At 38.4% G+C, this 16667-nt stretch overlaps 1 protein-coding gene across 3 annotated transcripts in view; it reads right to left on the reverse strand.

The window, feature by feature from the left end:
* The window catches only part of ADAMTS19 (ADAM metallopeptidase with thrombospondin type 1 motif 19), a 270506-nt gene that overhangs the window by 14089 nt on the left and 239750 nt on the right, over nt 1-16667 (reverse strand). For all 3 annotated transcript variants that reach the window (XM_087862326.1, XM_087862325.1, XM_087862324.1), the window contains 3 exons: nt 14803-14938; nt 9518-9722; nt 6728-6880 (listed from right to left, as the gene is read on the reverse strand). In XM_087862326.1, the coding sequence (XP_087718452.1) occupies nt 6728-6880; nt 9518-9722; nt 14803-14938 (494 nt within the window). The remainder of the gene's footprint in view (nt 1-6727; nt 6881-9517; nt 9723-14802; nt 14939-16667) is intronic.

Consider the following 16667-nt stretch of genomic DNA (forward strand, 5'->3'; position numbering starts at 1 on the left):
AAAATCTGCCCCCCCCCCCGACACTCAATGTCCCCAGAATGAATTTTGGCATGTTCCATGTTCTATACCCTATAAAGAACATCAAGGGTAATTTTTTAATTAAGTCATATTTATTTACTGAAATGCTTTCAGGTATGATTTATAAAGTGAAATTACAGAAACCCTGGTATGCAGCAAAAGAGTATTGATAGTATTATTTCATAAGCCTAGCAATTTTCCAAGGATTTATTTAATTAAGCCTTGTGGATTAAAAAAATCCTCTTGTGTTTTCTAATCCAAAGGATGTTAAATACATGTTCTTATATCTACACCTATAATTATACATGTGTATGCATATATAATATGTAAATTACATATACATACACATATGCATAGACAGAGACATTACTTCAAGCTCTCTAAATTATAAATTTTCTTTAGATAGAAGATATACACAGATAGTATGTGTACATCATGCTTTTTAAGCTAATGTATTTCTGCTGTGTTCAATCATATCAGCCAGAGGCTTTGACAACTTTGAGTAATTCAAACATTTTGGAAATTAGCTTTTTTTTTTTTTTTTTTTTAATGTACCTGGGTCAAGAGATCAGATTCTTAGGAGACTTTAAAACAAAAAATGGTAACAATGCAAAAAATGTCCCATTCTCTTGCAGTATAAAGAGTCAGAGGCAAAACAATTTGATAGCCAATAGTTTGGAGATTTTGTGCCTGGTTTAGAAGACAGCTATCTTCTCCAGATAGAATGGTGAATAGCAAATTTGTGTAAATGCTCAGTGGATGCATCTGAACAACGTAGTAGAAAGTCTTTCCTGATGAAAAGTATCCTATTTATCACTGAGTAATTTCTTTACTATGAACAGCTTACTCAGAGACAAACGTATGTCAAAGTAAATATTCCTATGATGTAAAATATGTCTTCTGTAGGACATCATGCCCAAATGTTTAACCAAACCCACAACCTCTGACTTCTTTAATTCATTGACTATTCAACAATGATAGATTTCAGTGTGTTAGATTCATATTCGTTTATGAGGTAGCTCCTCAAATTTTCCTGTCTTAAGAGACTCTAATAATAAAGAATGATAGCCAGTTACCTTTCCCAATGACTTGTAGAAATAATTAGAAAATTGTGCTATACAGAATTGCTAATCCACCAAGGATAGTTTTTTAGATTATAGATAATTTCAGTTTGGCTTCAATCTACAAATATTCCGCTGTTTCAAAAAAAGCACTTACAAAACTAGTCTTTCAAATTTGAGTAATCTAATGTAAGCCTTCCTGAAGTGTATTACACGAAATAACAAAGTAGCCATATGTTCTGCAAAAGTGTTCTTTGGTAAAAGAAAAAAGAAAAGAGAAACACTGGAGTCTCTCTTTGAGATTTACCAAGTAGAGAGAAATGTTAAAGGATCTGAAAGTCCTATAGCAAACAGTATTTGCTTATCTCTGTTCAACTACATTATTTCTCAGACCTGGAGACCATATCCCAAGGAATGAGTTTTCCATGGAACTTAATGTGGGGAATACAAGGCTTAAGAATTCATAAATTAATATAAATTTAGTCTTATATAAATGATGACACTCGGACCTTTGGTAAATATCAGTCTTACTAATGTATCTATCTAACAACATGTTTTCTCCATTATAGCAGTTGTCATTTTATTGATTCCTTTGATTCTATGGCTTTAGCTGATACTTAACATTTTCTATTTTTACATTCTATTAGGGTATTTAATTTGGTTATTTGCAGCTAATTATTTCTTTAAATTTGAGTGAGAAATCCTCTAACAAGGAATTAAGCTTCCCTCTATTACTCTGTAACAACCCACTTAGTCTAGTTGTATTAAAAACCAGCAAGATATACATTTGGATTCTGTGACCTCTAACAAGTGGATTTTAATTGGGGTGTGTGTATGCTGGCATTGGGTCAGTCCAGATATGCAGAATTCCACAGTCCTAAGTCCTAGCCTGGCCATGGGGCAACAAGAAATCCCTCCTTTGGAAATTCTGGCTCTGGTTCTTTCTGTCTCTTTTGATTTAATGCAAAAACACTAGGCTCTGTAGATGCATAATTAAAAACATGGTGTTATCTAGTCATTTAGAAGAGGACATTCTTGATTGCATGGGTCAGGACTTCTTTCTCTAAGTTTCCTTCAATGATTCACTGAGTTTTCCTCCAGTGGAAAGAAAGGTCCTCTGTGATTATTCATAATTTCATAGTTTTTAGATTCCTCTTCAAATGAATATACTGGATATAATTGTGGTTTCCTTTTACAGGATAAGTTAAAATGATTCATTATACTGCAAGATTTATATTTACCACTTCTAAACAAAAGATAGACCATATTATTTGTACAATTAAATCATCCAAAATGATTTATTGTGCTTCCAGCATTATTGTGAATTATATCATCACAAAAGACTCCTCATCTCTTATCCAAAAATCTATTTATCATGTCATAAATTCAGATGTGGCCAAAACTATTCATTTTCCAGAATTCTGAAGGACTAAATTAAGTTCAAATTATAGAGTATGAATTGAATCTAAGAATAAACCAGGAATAATTATGTACAATTCCAAGGTGTTTTATGTCTCATTAAAATTCACTTAAAGGAGTTCTCTTGTTAATACTGCACAGAAAAGTTAATGCTATAGGGGTGCCTGGGTGGCACAGCGGTTAAGCGTCTGCATTTGGCTCAGGGCGTGATCCCAGTGTTATGGGATCGAGCCCCACGTCAGGCTCCTCCACTGGGAGCCTGCTTCTTCCTCTCCCACTCCCCCTGCTTGTGTTTCCTCTCTCGCTGGCTGTCTCTATCTCTGACGAATAAATAAATAAAATCTTTAAAAAAAAAAAGAAAAAAAGTTAATGCTATAAAACTTCAGGAAGGACCAAATTTTGTGTAATAGGTAGATAAAACAATACTTTTTTATTTGCTTCTCTATAGGCCTCCAATAATGAAAACAAGAAGCTGCAGACATTCAAATAAAGGTGGAAAGGTCAAATTCTGGCAGAAAAGAAGGCACTTCATTAAACATAAGGGACTATGTTATTTTTCACGTCAGTATTCTAAGGACAGCTTAAAGGAATGAATACGGATTTTTACTGCCCAGAAACATACAGGTCACGTTCTGTTCTCCTGAGAAAGACCCCAAGGCCTTGGGGTCTATATCTGAGATATAGTCAGAATGTGGCATCTAATTGTGTGAATGGTTAATGCAAGCCAGGGCAAAGCAGCCACACTGTATCCTATTTTTTTTTTTAAAGATTTTTTAATTTATTTATTCGACAGAGATAGAGACAGCCAGCAAGAGAGGGAACACAAGCAGGGGGAGTGGGAGAGGAAGAAGCAGGCTCACAGCGGAGGAGCCTGACGTGGGGCTCGATCCCATAATGCCGGGATCATGCCCTGAGCCGAAGGCAGACGCTTAACCGCTGTGCCACCCAGGCGCCCCATACTGTATCCTATTTTTGCCAATTTTCTAGTCTCAATGAAATACATGTAAGCCCTGTTCAACAAAGGCTGTATTATATCTACTTAGAAATCAGAGGTAACGTTTTTATGACCGATTCTTCTCTTTTGAATATTCCTGGATTTCTATTTTTCTCTCTCAAGCTGAGAGCAATTTTCCCACTGTTTATACAAAACTACCAAAACATAAATGATAGAAATCACATAGGCTGATACAAATGCAGTGAACACAGTCTGAGGCATAAACAAACCTTTTTCTTAGGAAGCCTCCATTTAGCCAAAAGACCCTTGGCTCAACAGTGCTTAACGACTTTCAGACAGCGGGAGAAGCTGAGGATATTTTTGTCTTTTAACTGATTCTCTAGGGGTTCACCTACATTTGGGAGGGAGGAACACGGTTTCATAGCTGGATTTTTATGCATATCTCATTGAATATCCCTGATTAAAGCCAATCCAAGACTTAATTTTAAGTCTACTTCGGTTTATCAATCCTTTAAAAAAATACTAGTAGAATTTGAGTGAAACTGACAGATTAATTGAACTCGGAGGAGCACAAAAATCCACCCACAATTGCACACATCTTGTTGCTATTTCTGTTCCAGGGACACAGCTGATAAGAATAAGAAATCTATGAGCTCCCTCTGTCCATGAACACTTTAATCACTGAAACTTAATAATCGCAACATTATTCCTTTTCTCTGTAATTATTTTGGGATGGTTTTTATTTTAACATGAAAGTGGTATGTTGGGAGTGAAAAAGAAGGGGTGAAATCAATAAAGTTCACATGGAGCCCCTTGCTTTAATTTGTGCATGCTGTTTAAATCTGTTACGCTGAGACCTCAGTCATAAGAAAGAACAAGGAAACAGGTTTAAGGATAAGAGCAGATGTATATCCATATAAGGAAAAAATGCAACAGACCGAATCTTCTAAATAAGCAAACAAAAACAAACGGGCCAACAGACAAAGGTAAAAAGTCATAAAACAAAGATGAATCTATCTACTCTTTTCCTTACCCACAAAGGCTATGTTCAAGCTGGGTAGCAGTACGATAACTCAGCAAAACCAACTGAAAGTAATTCAATCTAAGTATACCTAAAAAGGGACACACATGTTACTCCGGTAAATTGGAAAGAATATTTTTTCAGGCTTAGCATGGAAAACAAAAAGTTATGTTTTTTTATGATCTCACCAGTTAATTTTGATTTTGCTTAAGATTTAACCAGAGGCCACATAATAGGCACATTTCTTAATCAACAGCAATAGTATGTATCACGTGAATAGGATTTGCTAGCCATATTTCCACATGTAGCACTGAAGGAGCTTACAGTTCTGTGTCATAAATTATAAAAAAAAACCTGGATCTTCTGTTTTTTTGCAATGACAATTTTTCTTTTTTATAGTTAACTGGAGGGAAACACTTAATGCTTGAAATACTTCCTTTTTTTTAAAGACTTCACCATCCTGAGATCATGACCTGAGCTGAAAGCAAGAGTCAGCTGCCCAACCGACTGAGCCATCTTGGCACCCCTCACTTCGAATATCCCTATAAAGCCAGGAAAAGTAGAGCTCATCTATTCTAGTGATTTTTAAACTTTTTCTTAGAAAAAGAATTGTTACACTTAAGGAAAACACCTCAGATTTCACGAGCCAAAATAAACAAATGTGGAGTGGCTACAGTGAAGAGAGCAATGGGTGATCTTCCCCACACCCCTCCAACTAGGACTTTCATTCCTTGTCCTATTTTATACCTTCAGTGCTGAAGAAAGAGTTAATATACACATAGCTTGAAAACAATGGTGTTATCTATTTTCCTTAGCTCACTCACAGGGAAACAAAGATACAAAGGTATTCAACAGCTTGACCAATTGGTCCATCTGTAGAATGAGGGAGTCCAAACTATGCCCCTCTTGTCTTGACTTTCAAGCCACGGTCTTGCCCCATCATCCCGCTGTATTTTCCTCTCTTAGAATTAGGAAAATATGAACCCTGAACATAAAATAAACTGTTTGTGGTTAATCTGGAATTCTCTTTCCCCTAAAAGTTGTTTCCTCTAAAGTGTAAAGTTCCCTTCCATGGTTCACCAGTTCAAAGTTGCGTGGATTGGGCTGAATATTTCCTAATTCTCTAGGGAGGGATTGATTTACATTGTTTATAAATGCATCCTTTAAAGAGTCCCAATGTAAACTTTAAATGTTGTAGGTCTTTGAAAGAAGAATATAGGTTATGAGAACACGTGATGCTAATACGCAAACATTTTTAGAGAGGAAAGTGTTCAGTAATCACAAGAAAATAGATTTTCAGTGTCAGGAATTTCTTTGGGGCAACATTACACAAACTGGCTAACCATAGTGTATTACACATTGAGAAGATTTCTTCCAGAATGTCCCTTAGGATTCTTTATGAAAAGCCACCACACTCCCTATCATGCCCCAGCATCTACCTGTTGTTTTTCCGCATATAAAATAAAGGGAAAGAAGAGAGGATTTATTATGTCTCTTCGGAGCCTTAGAATTCTATGATTCCATGATAATAAGTATATAAAATCACAGCTGAAAGTGGCAAAACACAGGGATTATTTGATTAAGCTTACATTTTTGAAGACTAGTATTTGAGAGCTGTTTTCACCCAGCAACTATCAGAAGTTTATCTTAAAACATAGGATTTAGTAATACTTCATGCAGAGTGGCTAGATGAGCTGTTTTCTATGGCTCACTCATATACGAGGCTCTACTCATTCATAAATTTAAATATTACTATTTTCACAAAACTAAACTTACCGTTCACCTGCCATATGAATTGTGTCTACTTGATTTGACCAAAGGACTTCAAGAATGCTGCTCCTTTCCATTTCTTCTATATACAACCCCAAAATTGGTGGGAAACAAAATGCCTTTTACATATTAAGATAGAAATTGCCTCTGCTTGATGCTGTCACTACCTTCCTTAGTTATATTTTCAATGTACTTATCTGATAGTATCCTGTTTGTTAGATAAGTTTTAAGCAAAAATATTCTGACAAAGAACGATATCAATAAAAACTCAACAAAACACTAGATAGTACTTTTTGAGAGCTTCTTTTGTGTCAGTCTTCAGTGCTTTATACATTTTATCTTAGCTGATCTTTAAAATGATTTTATAGAGCTCATGATCACGGACAGATAGGATGTGAACCTGGGAATATAACACTCGATCTCTCATGATCCATACGTCTATACAGATCCCCTAATACTGAGAATGTACAGAATGAGTCTCACCTTAGACCAGTCGCCCATTCGCCACACATAACATTTCGAGTAATCCTCACAGTCTTCAGCCTCCCTGGGTCTGGTGGAGAGGACACATTTCTTTCTAGGGTTAGTACACCTCACGGTCCGATGACGTACGCCTTTGCCACACTTGACTGAACACTAAAAGATAACACCAGAGTCTGGATGAGGTCGGTGATTAGAGATATAGACCAATGGTTAAATTACGTTAAGTAATATTTCTAATCATCTCTCATAAGCCTATCACTCACATAAAGACCAGGTTAAAGAATAAAGAGAAGGAAAACACCTGGCTACACCCCAGTACCAGGAGCCAGAAGAAGCTTAGGGCACCGTGTTGGAGGTAAATGAGTTTCAGGAACACAGGACCATTATTACACAGAGCAATATAACATAGGATTGTTGATGAAAGACAAATAATACACAGTGATCAAAGTGTAAAATACTAAACTTGATTGACACCACATATTTATGTATAGTTAAGTAAGAACATTCAAAAATTTATATTTGCTAGGGTTTAGTCTGGTTTAGCCCTAAGAAATGTTTGTGGAAAAGGAATATTTTTTTAGAGTGTCATTTCTCACAGGCTTCTCTTAAAGCAAAAACAGAGACAATTTTAGCAAAAAGAAAATATTTCATTGCATAATTATATACCCCCAGAAATCATCATTCTAAATGGCTATATGCATTGCAAACATTATTCAGTTCAAAAATAGTTTAGTTCATTTCATAAATAATTGAGGCCTGATTTAAGATGGTGACATAACATATAAAGCACCTATGTATATTCCACCAGTTTTTTCTAGGTGCAACTTAGCATCTCATTTTCATTTATGCTCCTTGTTATAGGATATGTGGAAAAACTTCTCAGTCTTACAAAGGTACACATCACTGGCTATCTGGACACAGGGACCAAAATGGCATTGGGTGGGAGAAGAGAGAGGAGAGCGAGAAGGGAAGGGATGAAAGATATGGGAAAACTTGAACATTCAATGAATAACTGTGTCTGAAAAAGGTCCAAAGCAAGAGTTGCAGGTATACATTTAACAACGACATAGTATATGAATAACCATGTGGACTCCAACAGTTTGTGTTCCTAAACACCTGAGCATGGAAGTAATGATATTTTAAATATGGTAACTTTTGCACAAATGAGTGATTGTCTCATTGGCTTATGTTTGAATATGTTGAGCTTTAAAGTGGACTACATGTGTAACTTGGCATTTTAATATGTAGATTCTTATTTTTTTTGCAATTGGAACTAACCGTGATCCATAAAATCAATTTTTAAATTAAATAAAAACAAGAAAGAGATTTTTTTTAATTGGTAGACGGCATTGAGACATATTATTGCTCCCAGCTGTTGCCAAAAAGTCTGTATAGAATATCTCTGACCTATTTTCCTCCTAAAAAGTTCGCAAAAATGTTATGGTTTGGCTGGAGGTGGGGTATGTTCCTTCGCTCACATGAATCTTCTCTCCAGATCCAACGGATTGATTCTGATATAAAATTAGATACCACATGCATCGTCCAAAGTATACTTTGCCAATATAGAAGAATCTGTTAAACAGCAAAGTATAGCCCAGAAAAGGAAGCCAACAGAAAGTCATGCCACTTGCTAATGTATTTTGAGGCGGAGAGGGGTTGGGTTAATTGAAGAATATTCTGAAACCTTATTGTCTAAGCTACTTTATCCTCATTTTCAAAAGATTGGCTACTCACGGTAACCTAGCATTTTCCATTTGTCAGTTTTATATGCTAATATTTTGAGATTAAGCATGTGAAAGATTGTGTTCTGGGTGTGCATCTGTTTGCACACGTATGGGTGTGTTTGCGTGTGTATGTGCATGCGGCCACATGCTCCTCTAAAATGCTAAGAGCAGCTAGAAAATCTAAGTAATGACTGGTATTGATGACGATGCACTGATACATATCATGATAACAGAAAAGACACAGTTGGGCGTGGAACACACCCGTACGTGCCACACTGCATGCTAATGCGCGTGTGATGCAGGGAGCATGACAGCGCCGGGTTCAAACCCCTGATCTCCCACTTATATAGGATTTTGGGTAAACTGTTGAATTTCTCTGAGCTCTATTATAAAATGGTGAAACTATTAACCTTCTTGGATGGGTGACTAAATACAAACAATATACTAAATAAGAAATAAAAACAGAGGCCTTGCTTACAGGAGATGATGGTTAAATGGTAACGTCCTTTCTTCTTTCCCTTTTAAATGTTCAGGAATAGACGGTGAATCAAATGCATATTAACATTTCTGCCCACTATAGAGCATACTCACGGTATATAAATGAAAAAACAGCATACTAAAATGAACGTATAATACGTTCTTGATTATGTTACAATATTGACTGAGTGAAGCATAAATAACTGTTGTACTTCCTGTTTGCAAAATTATATATAATGAGTATATTCCTTTATTTATTTATTTACTAAAAGATTTTATTTATTTATTTGAGATAGGGAGGGAGAGCACAGAGGGCCAGTGAGACAGAGAAGCAGACTCCCTGCTGAGCAGGGAGCCCAATGCAGGACTCGATCCCAGGACCCAGGATCACGACCTGAGCCAAAGGCAGAGGCTTAACCCATGGAACCACCCAGGTGCCCCCGTATATTCCTTTTATTATCAGAAAAATCAGAAGGTGGTATTGACACTGCTGTGTGTAGAGATTCTGAATGCAACAGCGCATGACCTCACACAAGCTGAGAGTCAGAGGAGAGCAAGGACATGGGGAGGCACAGCGGCCCACACGCACCTCAGACCACACTCCTGCCTCCCACACGGTCATGCAGTCCTGGCCCTCGCAGCGCTGGGCGGAGGCAGGCCTGGGCCCGGCGCAGTCCCTCTCCCGCGCTCTGATCAGAGTCCCGTTGCTCAGCTGTTGGGTACAAGCCACTTGTCTGCTCTGCATCCCTTTTCCGCAAGTTCTCGAACAAGGGGTCCATTCTGTCATCATCCATCTAAAAGTAAAGGAAGAACCACTGAACCCAGTTGAAAGATATCGACCCATTGTGTATTTTGTCACATCTGGAGTTAAGAATTGTCGCACACTGACTTTTACCTTTTTCTTAAATACAGTTTTGTCTAAAATACCGGTGCTTTCTATTATTTTGAGTGCTCCGTGTTTCTAATCCGTTTTGGAATCTCAAAGACTGAGATTGCGTCCGCGCTGTGGCACATGCTTTGCCTGTTACTGCTTATCACATTGGCCACACTGAGATACCCGGCAAGTACACAACTGCTGACATACGTGAGTTACTCCTCTTCTTTGTGTTTTAAATCTTTACAATATCTCCATGTGTTAGGGGCTACAACTCTCATGGCCCTTTACAGAAAGGGAAACCAAGGCAAGGGGAGATTTAGCAACTTACCAAGGGTCACAAGGTTATAGAGTCAGAAACTGGAATGAGGCTGTGGATGACCTCACCATGAAAGAAACGCAGATATGGGCAAGGTAACAGAGCCCTGTCACTGGAAATAGCTCTTACTGGGGGAAGCAGTCGTTAGTGCATCAGGCCGATGGCCTGCAACAAGATTTCTGTGTCTGGGCCATATCGTATGGACAAAGCTACGTGTGCTGCTTTAGGCTGGCTTCCAGGGACTTGCCATGTAATCACAGACATGCAGGTGCAGGCTCAGAGGGCTAAACATGGAGTGACCTCAGTCTAGAGGTCCAAAGGAACTCCAAATCTTTTTCTTGGATTTTACTGATTCAGTGATTCTGCCAATACACAGGCATTTTAACACCTAGATGGACATCCTTTTCTCAGTCATATCTATGTTGGGTAGTGATACATATCTGTGGAACTTCCATTTCTAACGAGTTGGGCTATAGCCTGAGGACTACTAATTTAAACACCTCCCAAAATGTATTTTGCCAGAAAAGTGATTCATGAAATTTGTATGATTCTTTTGAGTAAAATGCTCTCTGCACTTCCCATTATTAGGTCAACCCTGCAGGGGGGATCTAAATGCCCCCCGAACTACCTGCACAATCCCATTTTGGCCCAGTGCAGGGCAGTCAGAAGCCCGGAGCTTAATTCTGGGTTCCTTACTAATCGTGCACATTCTTGAAACAACACTCACAGCTGTTACGTTTCCGTTTTGTCATTTGTAAAAGTGTTTATTATTATACTGTCTGACATACAATAGGGACTCAGCATATAGTGTATACTGTATATATTACAGTATATTTATAAGTAATTTATACTTACTCATTTCTCTAGCTTCAACTCTCATTTGTTTGGAAAAGAAACTATATGCTCAGCTTGTTCCTCAAACACTTTCTGTTTTCCTCCATGGTCCCTCTTTATGGAGCATCCGCTGCCTGGACCCTTGACAGCCAGCTCCAAATCCCTTCTTCCTAAAAGGGTTTCTCCACCCAACCCACAACGATGTGCTCTCCTTTGCCCTCTGCCACCTGGCTTGTGGCACTCACACAGCATTTGTTAGATATTCCCTGGGGAAGAGGATGGGTTCACATTCTCCCTATACTTCTTTTCCTGATTAGCATATAAACTCTTTAAAGGCAGAGATCAACGTCTTATTCTTCTTTGCATTCATAACACCCTGCATACAATAGTTGTCATTAAACATTTCTTAAATCAGAATTTGTGTCTATGTTTTACAGAAATGGCATCAATTCTTCCAAATTTACTTAAGCCCAAATGCTCCTGGCAATGATCCAAAATTTGGAAAGTCACATCTCATGCAATCCAGTTTTCTCATCTGTTCAATGGTTTAATTCTAAATGATTCTATGCTTCTATTTCTGAAAAAGAAAAAAAAATCCTGATAATATTTGCATTCCAGTATCGCCTTTAACAAAGTGCTTGTCTGCTGGTCTACCAAGTATGCTGCAGATTACCATTTTGGTTGGGAGTCCCCTAGTGGATTTTTCCTAAAGTACTTATCTTCCAAATTTATTGAGTTTCTGATTCATCTTTCTACATGAGGATACCCAGGTTATAAGTACACTTGAAACCCATGCATGTACCTTTCCCTCCAATTATGGAACCAAGAAGATACTAGTGAAAAGAGAAGTATTTGCTATTTCACAGAATCTAATATTTTTTAAATAAAATAAATTTTTAGAGATCCTTAGTATAATGATAAAAGTTACTTTTTTCTTTTTTTAAAAAAATATTTATTTATTTGTTTATTTATTTGAGAGAGAGTGCATGCAAGCATGAAAGGAGAAGGAGGGGGACAGAGAGAGAGTCCCAAGCAGACTAGGGGCTGAGCATGGAGCCCGATGCAGGGTTCCATCTCATGACCTGAGCAGAAACCAAGAGTGGGACACTTAACCCACTGAGCCATCTAGGTGCCCCAAAAGTTACTTTTTCCATTCCTTGTGAAAGCAGCTCAAAAATAAGAATTAGAATGTAAAACGTATTCTAATAAAGCCCTTTGTCTTTTAGAATTAATCTAATTTGGAATTATCGCATTTCCTTATCTTTAAGATTCCTTCTTCCAAAACTATTTACCAGTGCATTGATATATTTTATATTTGGCACATAGGGTTCCATCAGTCTATTTAGTGACTTTTTCATCAATAAATGTAAATGGAAATTGGAATGTTTCTTACTAGGGTGGGGAAAACCAAAGGTTATGCTATGCCAGCAAGTCACAGAAGGTTTTCCTACCATGACCCCTAATAATTGCTCATGTCCATTTCTTACTTTTCAATATTTTGGTTAACCTCACTGAGATTGCCTCTCGGTGGTTTGCAATACATTGACTCCCTCTCCAAGGGAAGGAAGATAATAATCTCTAACAAAAAGACATCCAGTGTCCAGCTGCAAAAATGTCTCACTCAGAAATGTAATGACCTTTTAAAAATACTCATTTTACCAAGTCATTAGCAAGGCGGAATTCTCCCCCAAGATAGCTGAGGTCAGTGAATGAACAATAAGTGTGTATTGTACATTCTGATCCTTTACAGACCAAGTTCGGAAGTGACAAATAGGCTCTTGTCCTCAAATCCAACTCTTCCAAGATTCCTGATAAATCAGAAAAAGCCAATGCTCTTTCCTCCACATGGAAAAATTATAGGGTATATGAAACAAATGGTGTTTGGAAATATTTTAGCAAATATCACAAGATAAATTAGCATTTTAATATCTATTAAAAGAGATTAAGAAAAATAATTCTTAGGAATGGTAACAACAAAATGATCCAGGTTCTTTAGCTGACAGGGCAAAAGCCAAAAACTCCGCTTTTATATCTGTCCAACACTGAATGGAAAGGAGCCAAAGGCCTGACTGCAGGTAACAATAATTCCCTTCGTCTCTTTTCCTGTTGATTTCAACATTGTCTCAAAAAAGCTTAATTAGTTCATCTACTTATGAAGTTACCCTGAAAAGCAGAGAGCAAGGTAGGTGGAATGGGCATAACATTACTGAGAGTATATCAATGCGCTTTTATCTTTTGCCCATCCTTTTACGTATCATTCTTGGGTCCTATTCCTTAGAAGCATAATTTTCCCTAGGGATTGGGGAAGAAAAAGAATATTGGAGCAGGAATACAAAGGAAAGGAAAAGTCGATAATCACCTTTTGTGACCTCAAATACACCAAATCTATAGAAAAGCAAGCCTTGAGATTTCAGCAGTGTAGAGGAAGAAATGAGTTTCCAAATTCTTTTAAGCTCTCATTAACATAGCATGAGCTGGATCTGAAGGGCTTAATAACTGAGTTTCACAATAGGCCAGAAACAGAGGGAACTCAGGATCAGTGCTACATCAGAGGTGGGGAAGGCAGGGGGGACAGGAAAGCCAAAAGAACTGAACGTTATTAGCCTGGATGACACTAATTCCTAAAGAGATGAAGACAGAAAGGTTTAAATACAGTTAATTGGCAACTTTGTTCCTCCTCCCTCTTTAACGTCCTCCCTCCATACCTACTCACTGTGGTGGAGGGTCAGGAAGCGTATTCTATTAGTTACAGACCACTACAGAGCTACAAATTCTTTGCATATCCGAGTTGCAGGACATGTAAATTCACGGACTCCAGTGCAGGAGCCCGTGAGAGGGAAGATCAATCCCTTGCGGTCCCCTAGGAACTCATAACCAATTACACCCTCACTCACTGAGTCTCAACAGATCTCTGAGTGTCAAGACCGAACAGGTGTCCCTGTGCCTGGATTCCAGAGGACTCAATGCAGTCTCACACTCTTTTTATCATTCTATCTCTGAAAGCTTTTAGGACCTTTGACACTGGGGGTCAGTCCCACTGAAGCCCAATAATTTTTATATGAAACCACATGGATTTTCAAGGGGCCCTACGATGGGAACCACTCCAAACAGCCTTGATGCTCGCTCACTCCCAAATGGTACTTGGGTTCCTCGTCTCTGCGGGTTACTGAGGCATAATCTTTCTACACCACTTTCAGCTGCTCAGCATCCTTGTCTTATTTCCTACTCGAGAGTTTCTTGCCTATTTTGTTGCCTCATACTCAATGGGGAAGTTACAAGAGACCAAAACCGCTGACTGTTCCGTAACTAGGACCCAGCACAGTAAACCAGCGAGCAGAGGTCGGGAATCGGGCAGTCAAATGGGGAACTCTGGGAGAAGAACTGAGGAGGTAGCCTGAGGAACCAGGAGGACCACACTATCCCTGGTGTCCTGTGAAGGACTGGGTCCCGGCCAGTCCTGCTTTGCTTTATATCATCTTTGGCAAGTTCTAACACATCATTGCAGAGAATTCAAGAAATGGCTAAATTCGACCCATAACCAGATTTTTGAAGAAGTGACCAACAGATTACCACATAATTTTAATTACACCTCGTCCATCCGCTTAGTTGTTGTTTTCACACCATGGAGAATACAGTGAAAGTTGAGGCAAATCTTAGCCTTGCTTCTTTAATACTTTTTTCACCCAGGCAATGATCTGTCTTTGCTTGTTTAAAACCTTACATTTTAGTACATATTCCTTTGCACTGTCTTTAGGAAAAAGTGATTCTGTTAATATTTTGAGTATGTTTTAAATGCTAGTAATTTAGTGTCCACACTGAACTTTCACAGGTGGTGGGACATGGTCACCTTGTTTGGCATGGCTGCTCATGACACTTGCGAATCTGTGGCTCAGGCTTGGTTAAGTATTTGCATTTCTTGTTGTCCACGATGCTGATATTTTTGTTCATGATTTTTGTGCAAGACACTGTTGTCTTCCTTTCTCCTGAAAAGAGCAAACAAACAGATAAATTATAGGACTTTACGTAAATGACTTAGGAGTTGTGCATAGGCCTGTTGTAATATTCAGACTTCGAAAGGAATTTTAAGTTAGATCAATGAAGATAATATTTATTGTTCACATAAAAATGCATCTCTAGGCTTAAAGAGAGGTAATGGTCATTTTTTCATTAGAAATTAAATCATGGGGCATCTGGGTGGCTCAGTCAGTTGAGTGTCCGACTCTTGATTTCAGGGTCATGATCTCAGGGTCATGGGATCAAGCCCTGTGTCAGGCTCCACACTCAGCATGGAATCTGCTGGAGATTCTTTCTTCTCTCTCCCTCTGCCCCTCTCCCAGCTGGCACATGTGTGCGCTCTCTCTCTCTCTCTCTCTCTAAAATAAACAAATAAATCTTTAAACAAAAGAAATTAAATAGCAAGTTTTAAATTCCCAAGGGATTGTAGCAGCATGAGTTGCCAAGACCTTAATTAAAGATGTGTTCAGGTGCCTGGGTGGCTCAGTCATTAAGCATCTGCCTTTGGCTCAGGGCGTGATCCCAGGGTTCTGGGATCAAGCCCCACATCGGGCTCCCTGCTCTGCTGGGAGCCTGCTTCTTCCTCTCCCACTCCCCCTGCTTGTGTTCCCTCTCTCGCTGGCTGTCTCTCTGCCAAATAAATAAATAAAATCTTAAAAAAAAATAAAGATTTGTTAGTAGGGACTACACCATCTTTTAGCATTAAGTGGTAGAAAGCTATAATATGCCTTCAGGAAAACGCATAAACACATGTGCGTACTTTATTGTTTGGCTGTACACCATCAGCGCTATGTAGTAAGTTACGGAAAGCAAGCTTGTTCTCGGTATGACTCGGAACTTTGTTCTTACTGTCTCCGATGAAAGTATTCCAGAGCAATGAGGAATTCTAGAAATCCTCATTCCCTGTTTCTTGTGACATTCTCTAAGAAAAGCTATGGGACTCCTTGTATTTTTCACCCAATTTCAGAAAAATGACTTTTCTACTTTCTCTGTTATGAGAGAAAAGTCTGATTACAGGAGGTAAAAACGACCACTTGTACTGTGTATTTATCTTTATCTGGGCCCTACAAGCACACTTACTTGGCAAGATTTTCATTATTTCATCTTGCACCTAAAGAGCCTACTACACACATGTTAATTCTCTTCCTCTACAAAAGTCTATAAATATCTATATAAGATTTCATAATCTAATTTAACTTATTGACATTATAAAGTAACTAAATCAACCAACAATTTTAAAGGCAGATGGGTCATAAAGGAAAAGAATCACAAGTCTTCTGGGTCTCTACCGCAAGGCCATTAGTTAGGGTCCGATGACTGTCATGCAGTGATAATTAGGAAGCTCAGAGCATTCATGCCATTCGTGACAAATATGACAGCCTGGGCTGGTGGCAGAGAGGTCACTCTGTCATTTAATTAACAGAGAGGGAAGGCTGGCACCAAGAAAGAAGGAAGGAAGGAATGTAGAGAGAGAGAGCTACTTTGAATAATTTTTGAGTATCTTTTGCTTTGACCTGAATGGGAGATGTGGAGAGACAACAGGGTGGCCCCGTAGAATATCTTTCCTTCCTTTCCCTCTCAAGAACACTGAACACAGTCCCAGGACAATTTGTAGGATACAAAAAAATGACTACCTCTCTCACCTCTCTCCCTCCCCCGCCGAATGTGTGTAGTAACTAACAATTGTATCTGTGATTA

This window comes from Ursus americanus, chromosome 5 (assembly GCF_024610735.1).
Source record: "Ursus americanus isolate L20-20 chromosome 5, mUrsAme1.1.p, whole genome shotgun sequence".
In the NCBI taxonomy this organism is placed as follows: domain Eukaryota; kingdom Metazoa; phylum Chordata; class Mammalia; order Carnivora; family Ursidae; genus Ursus; species Ursus americanus.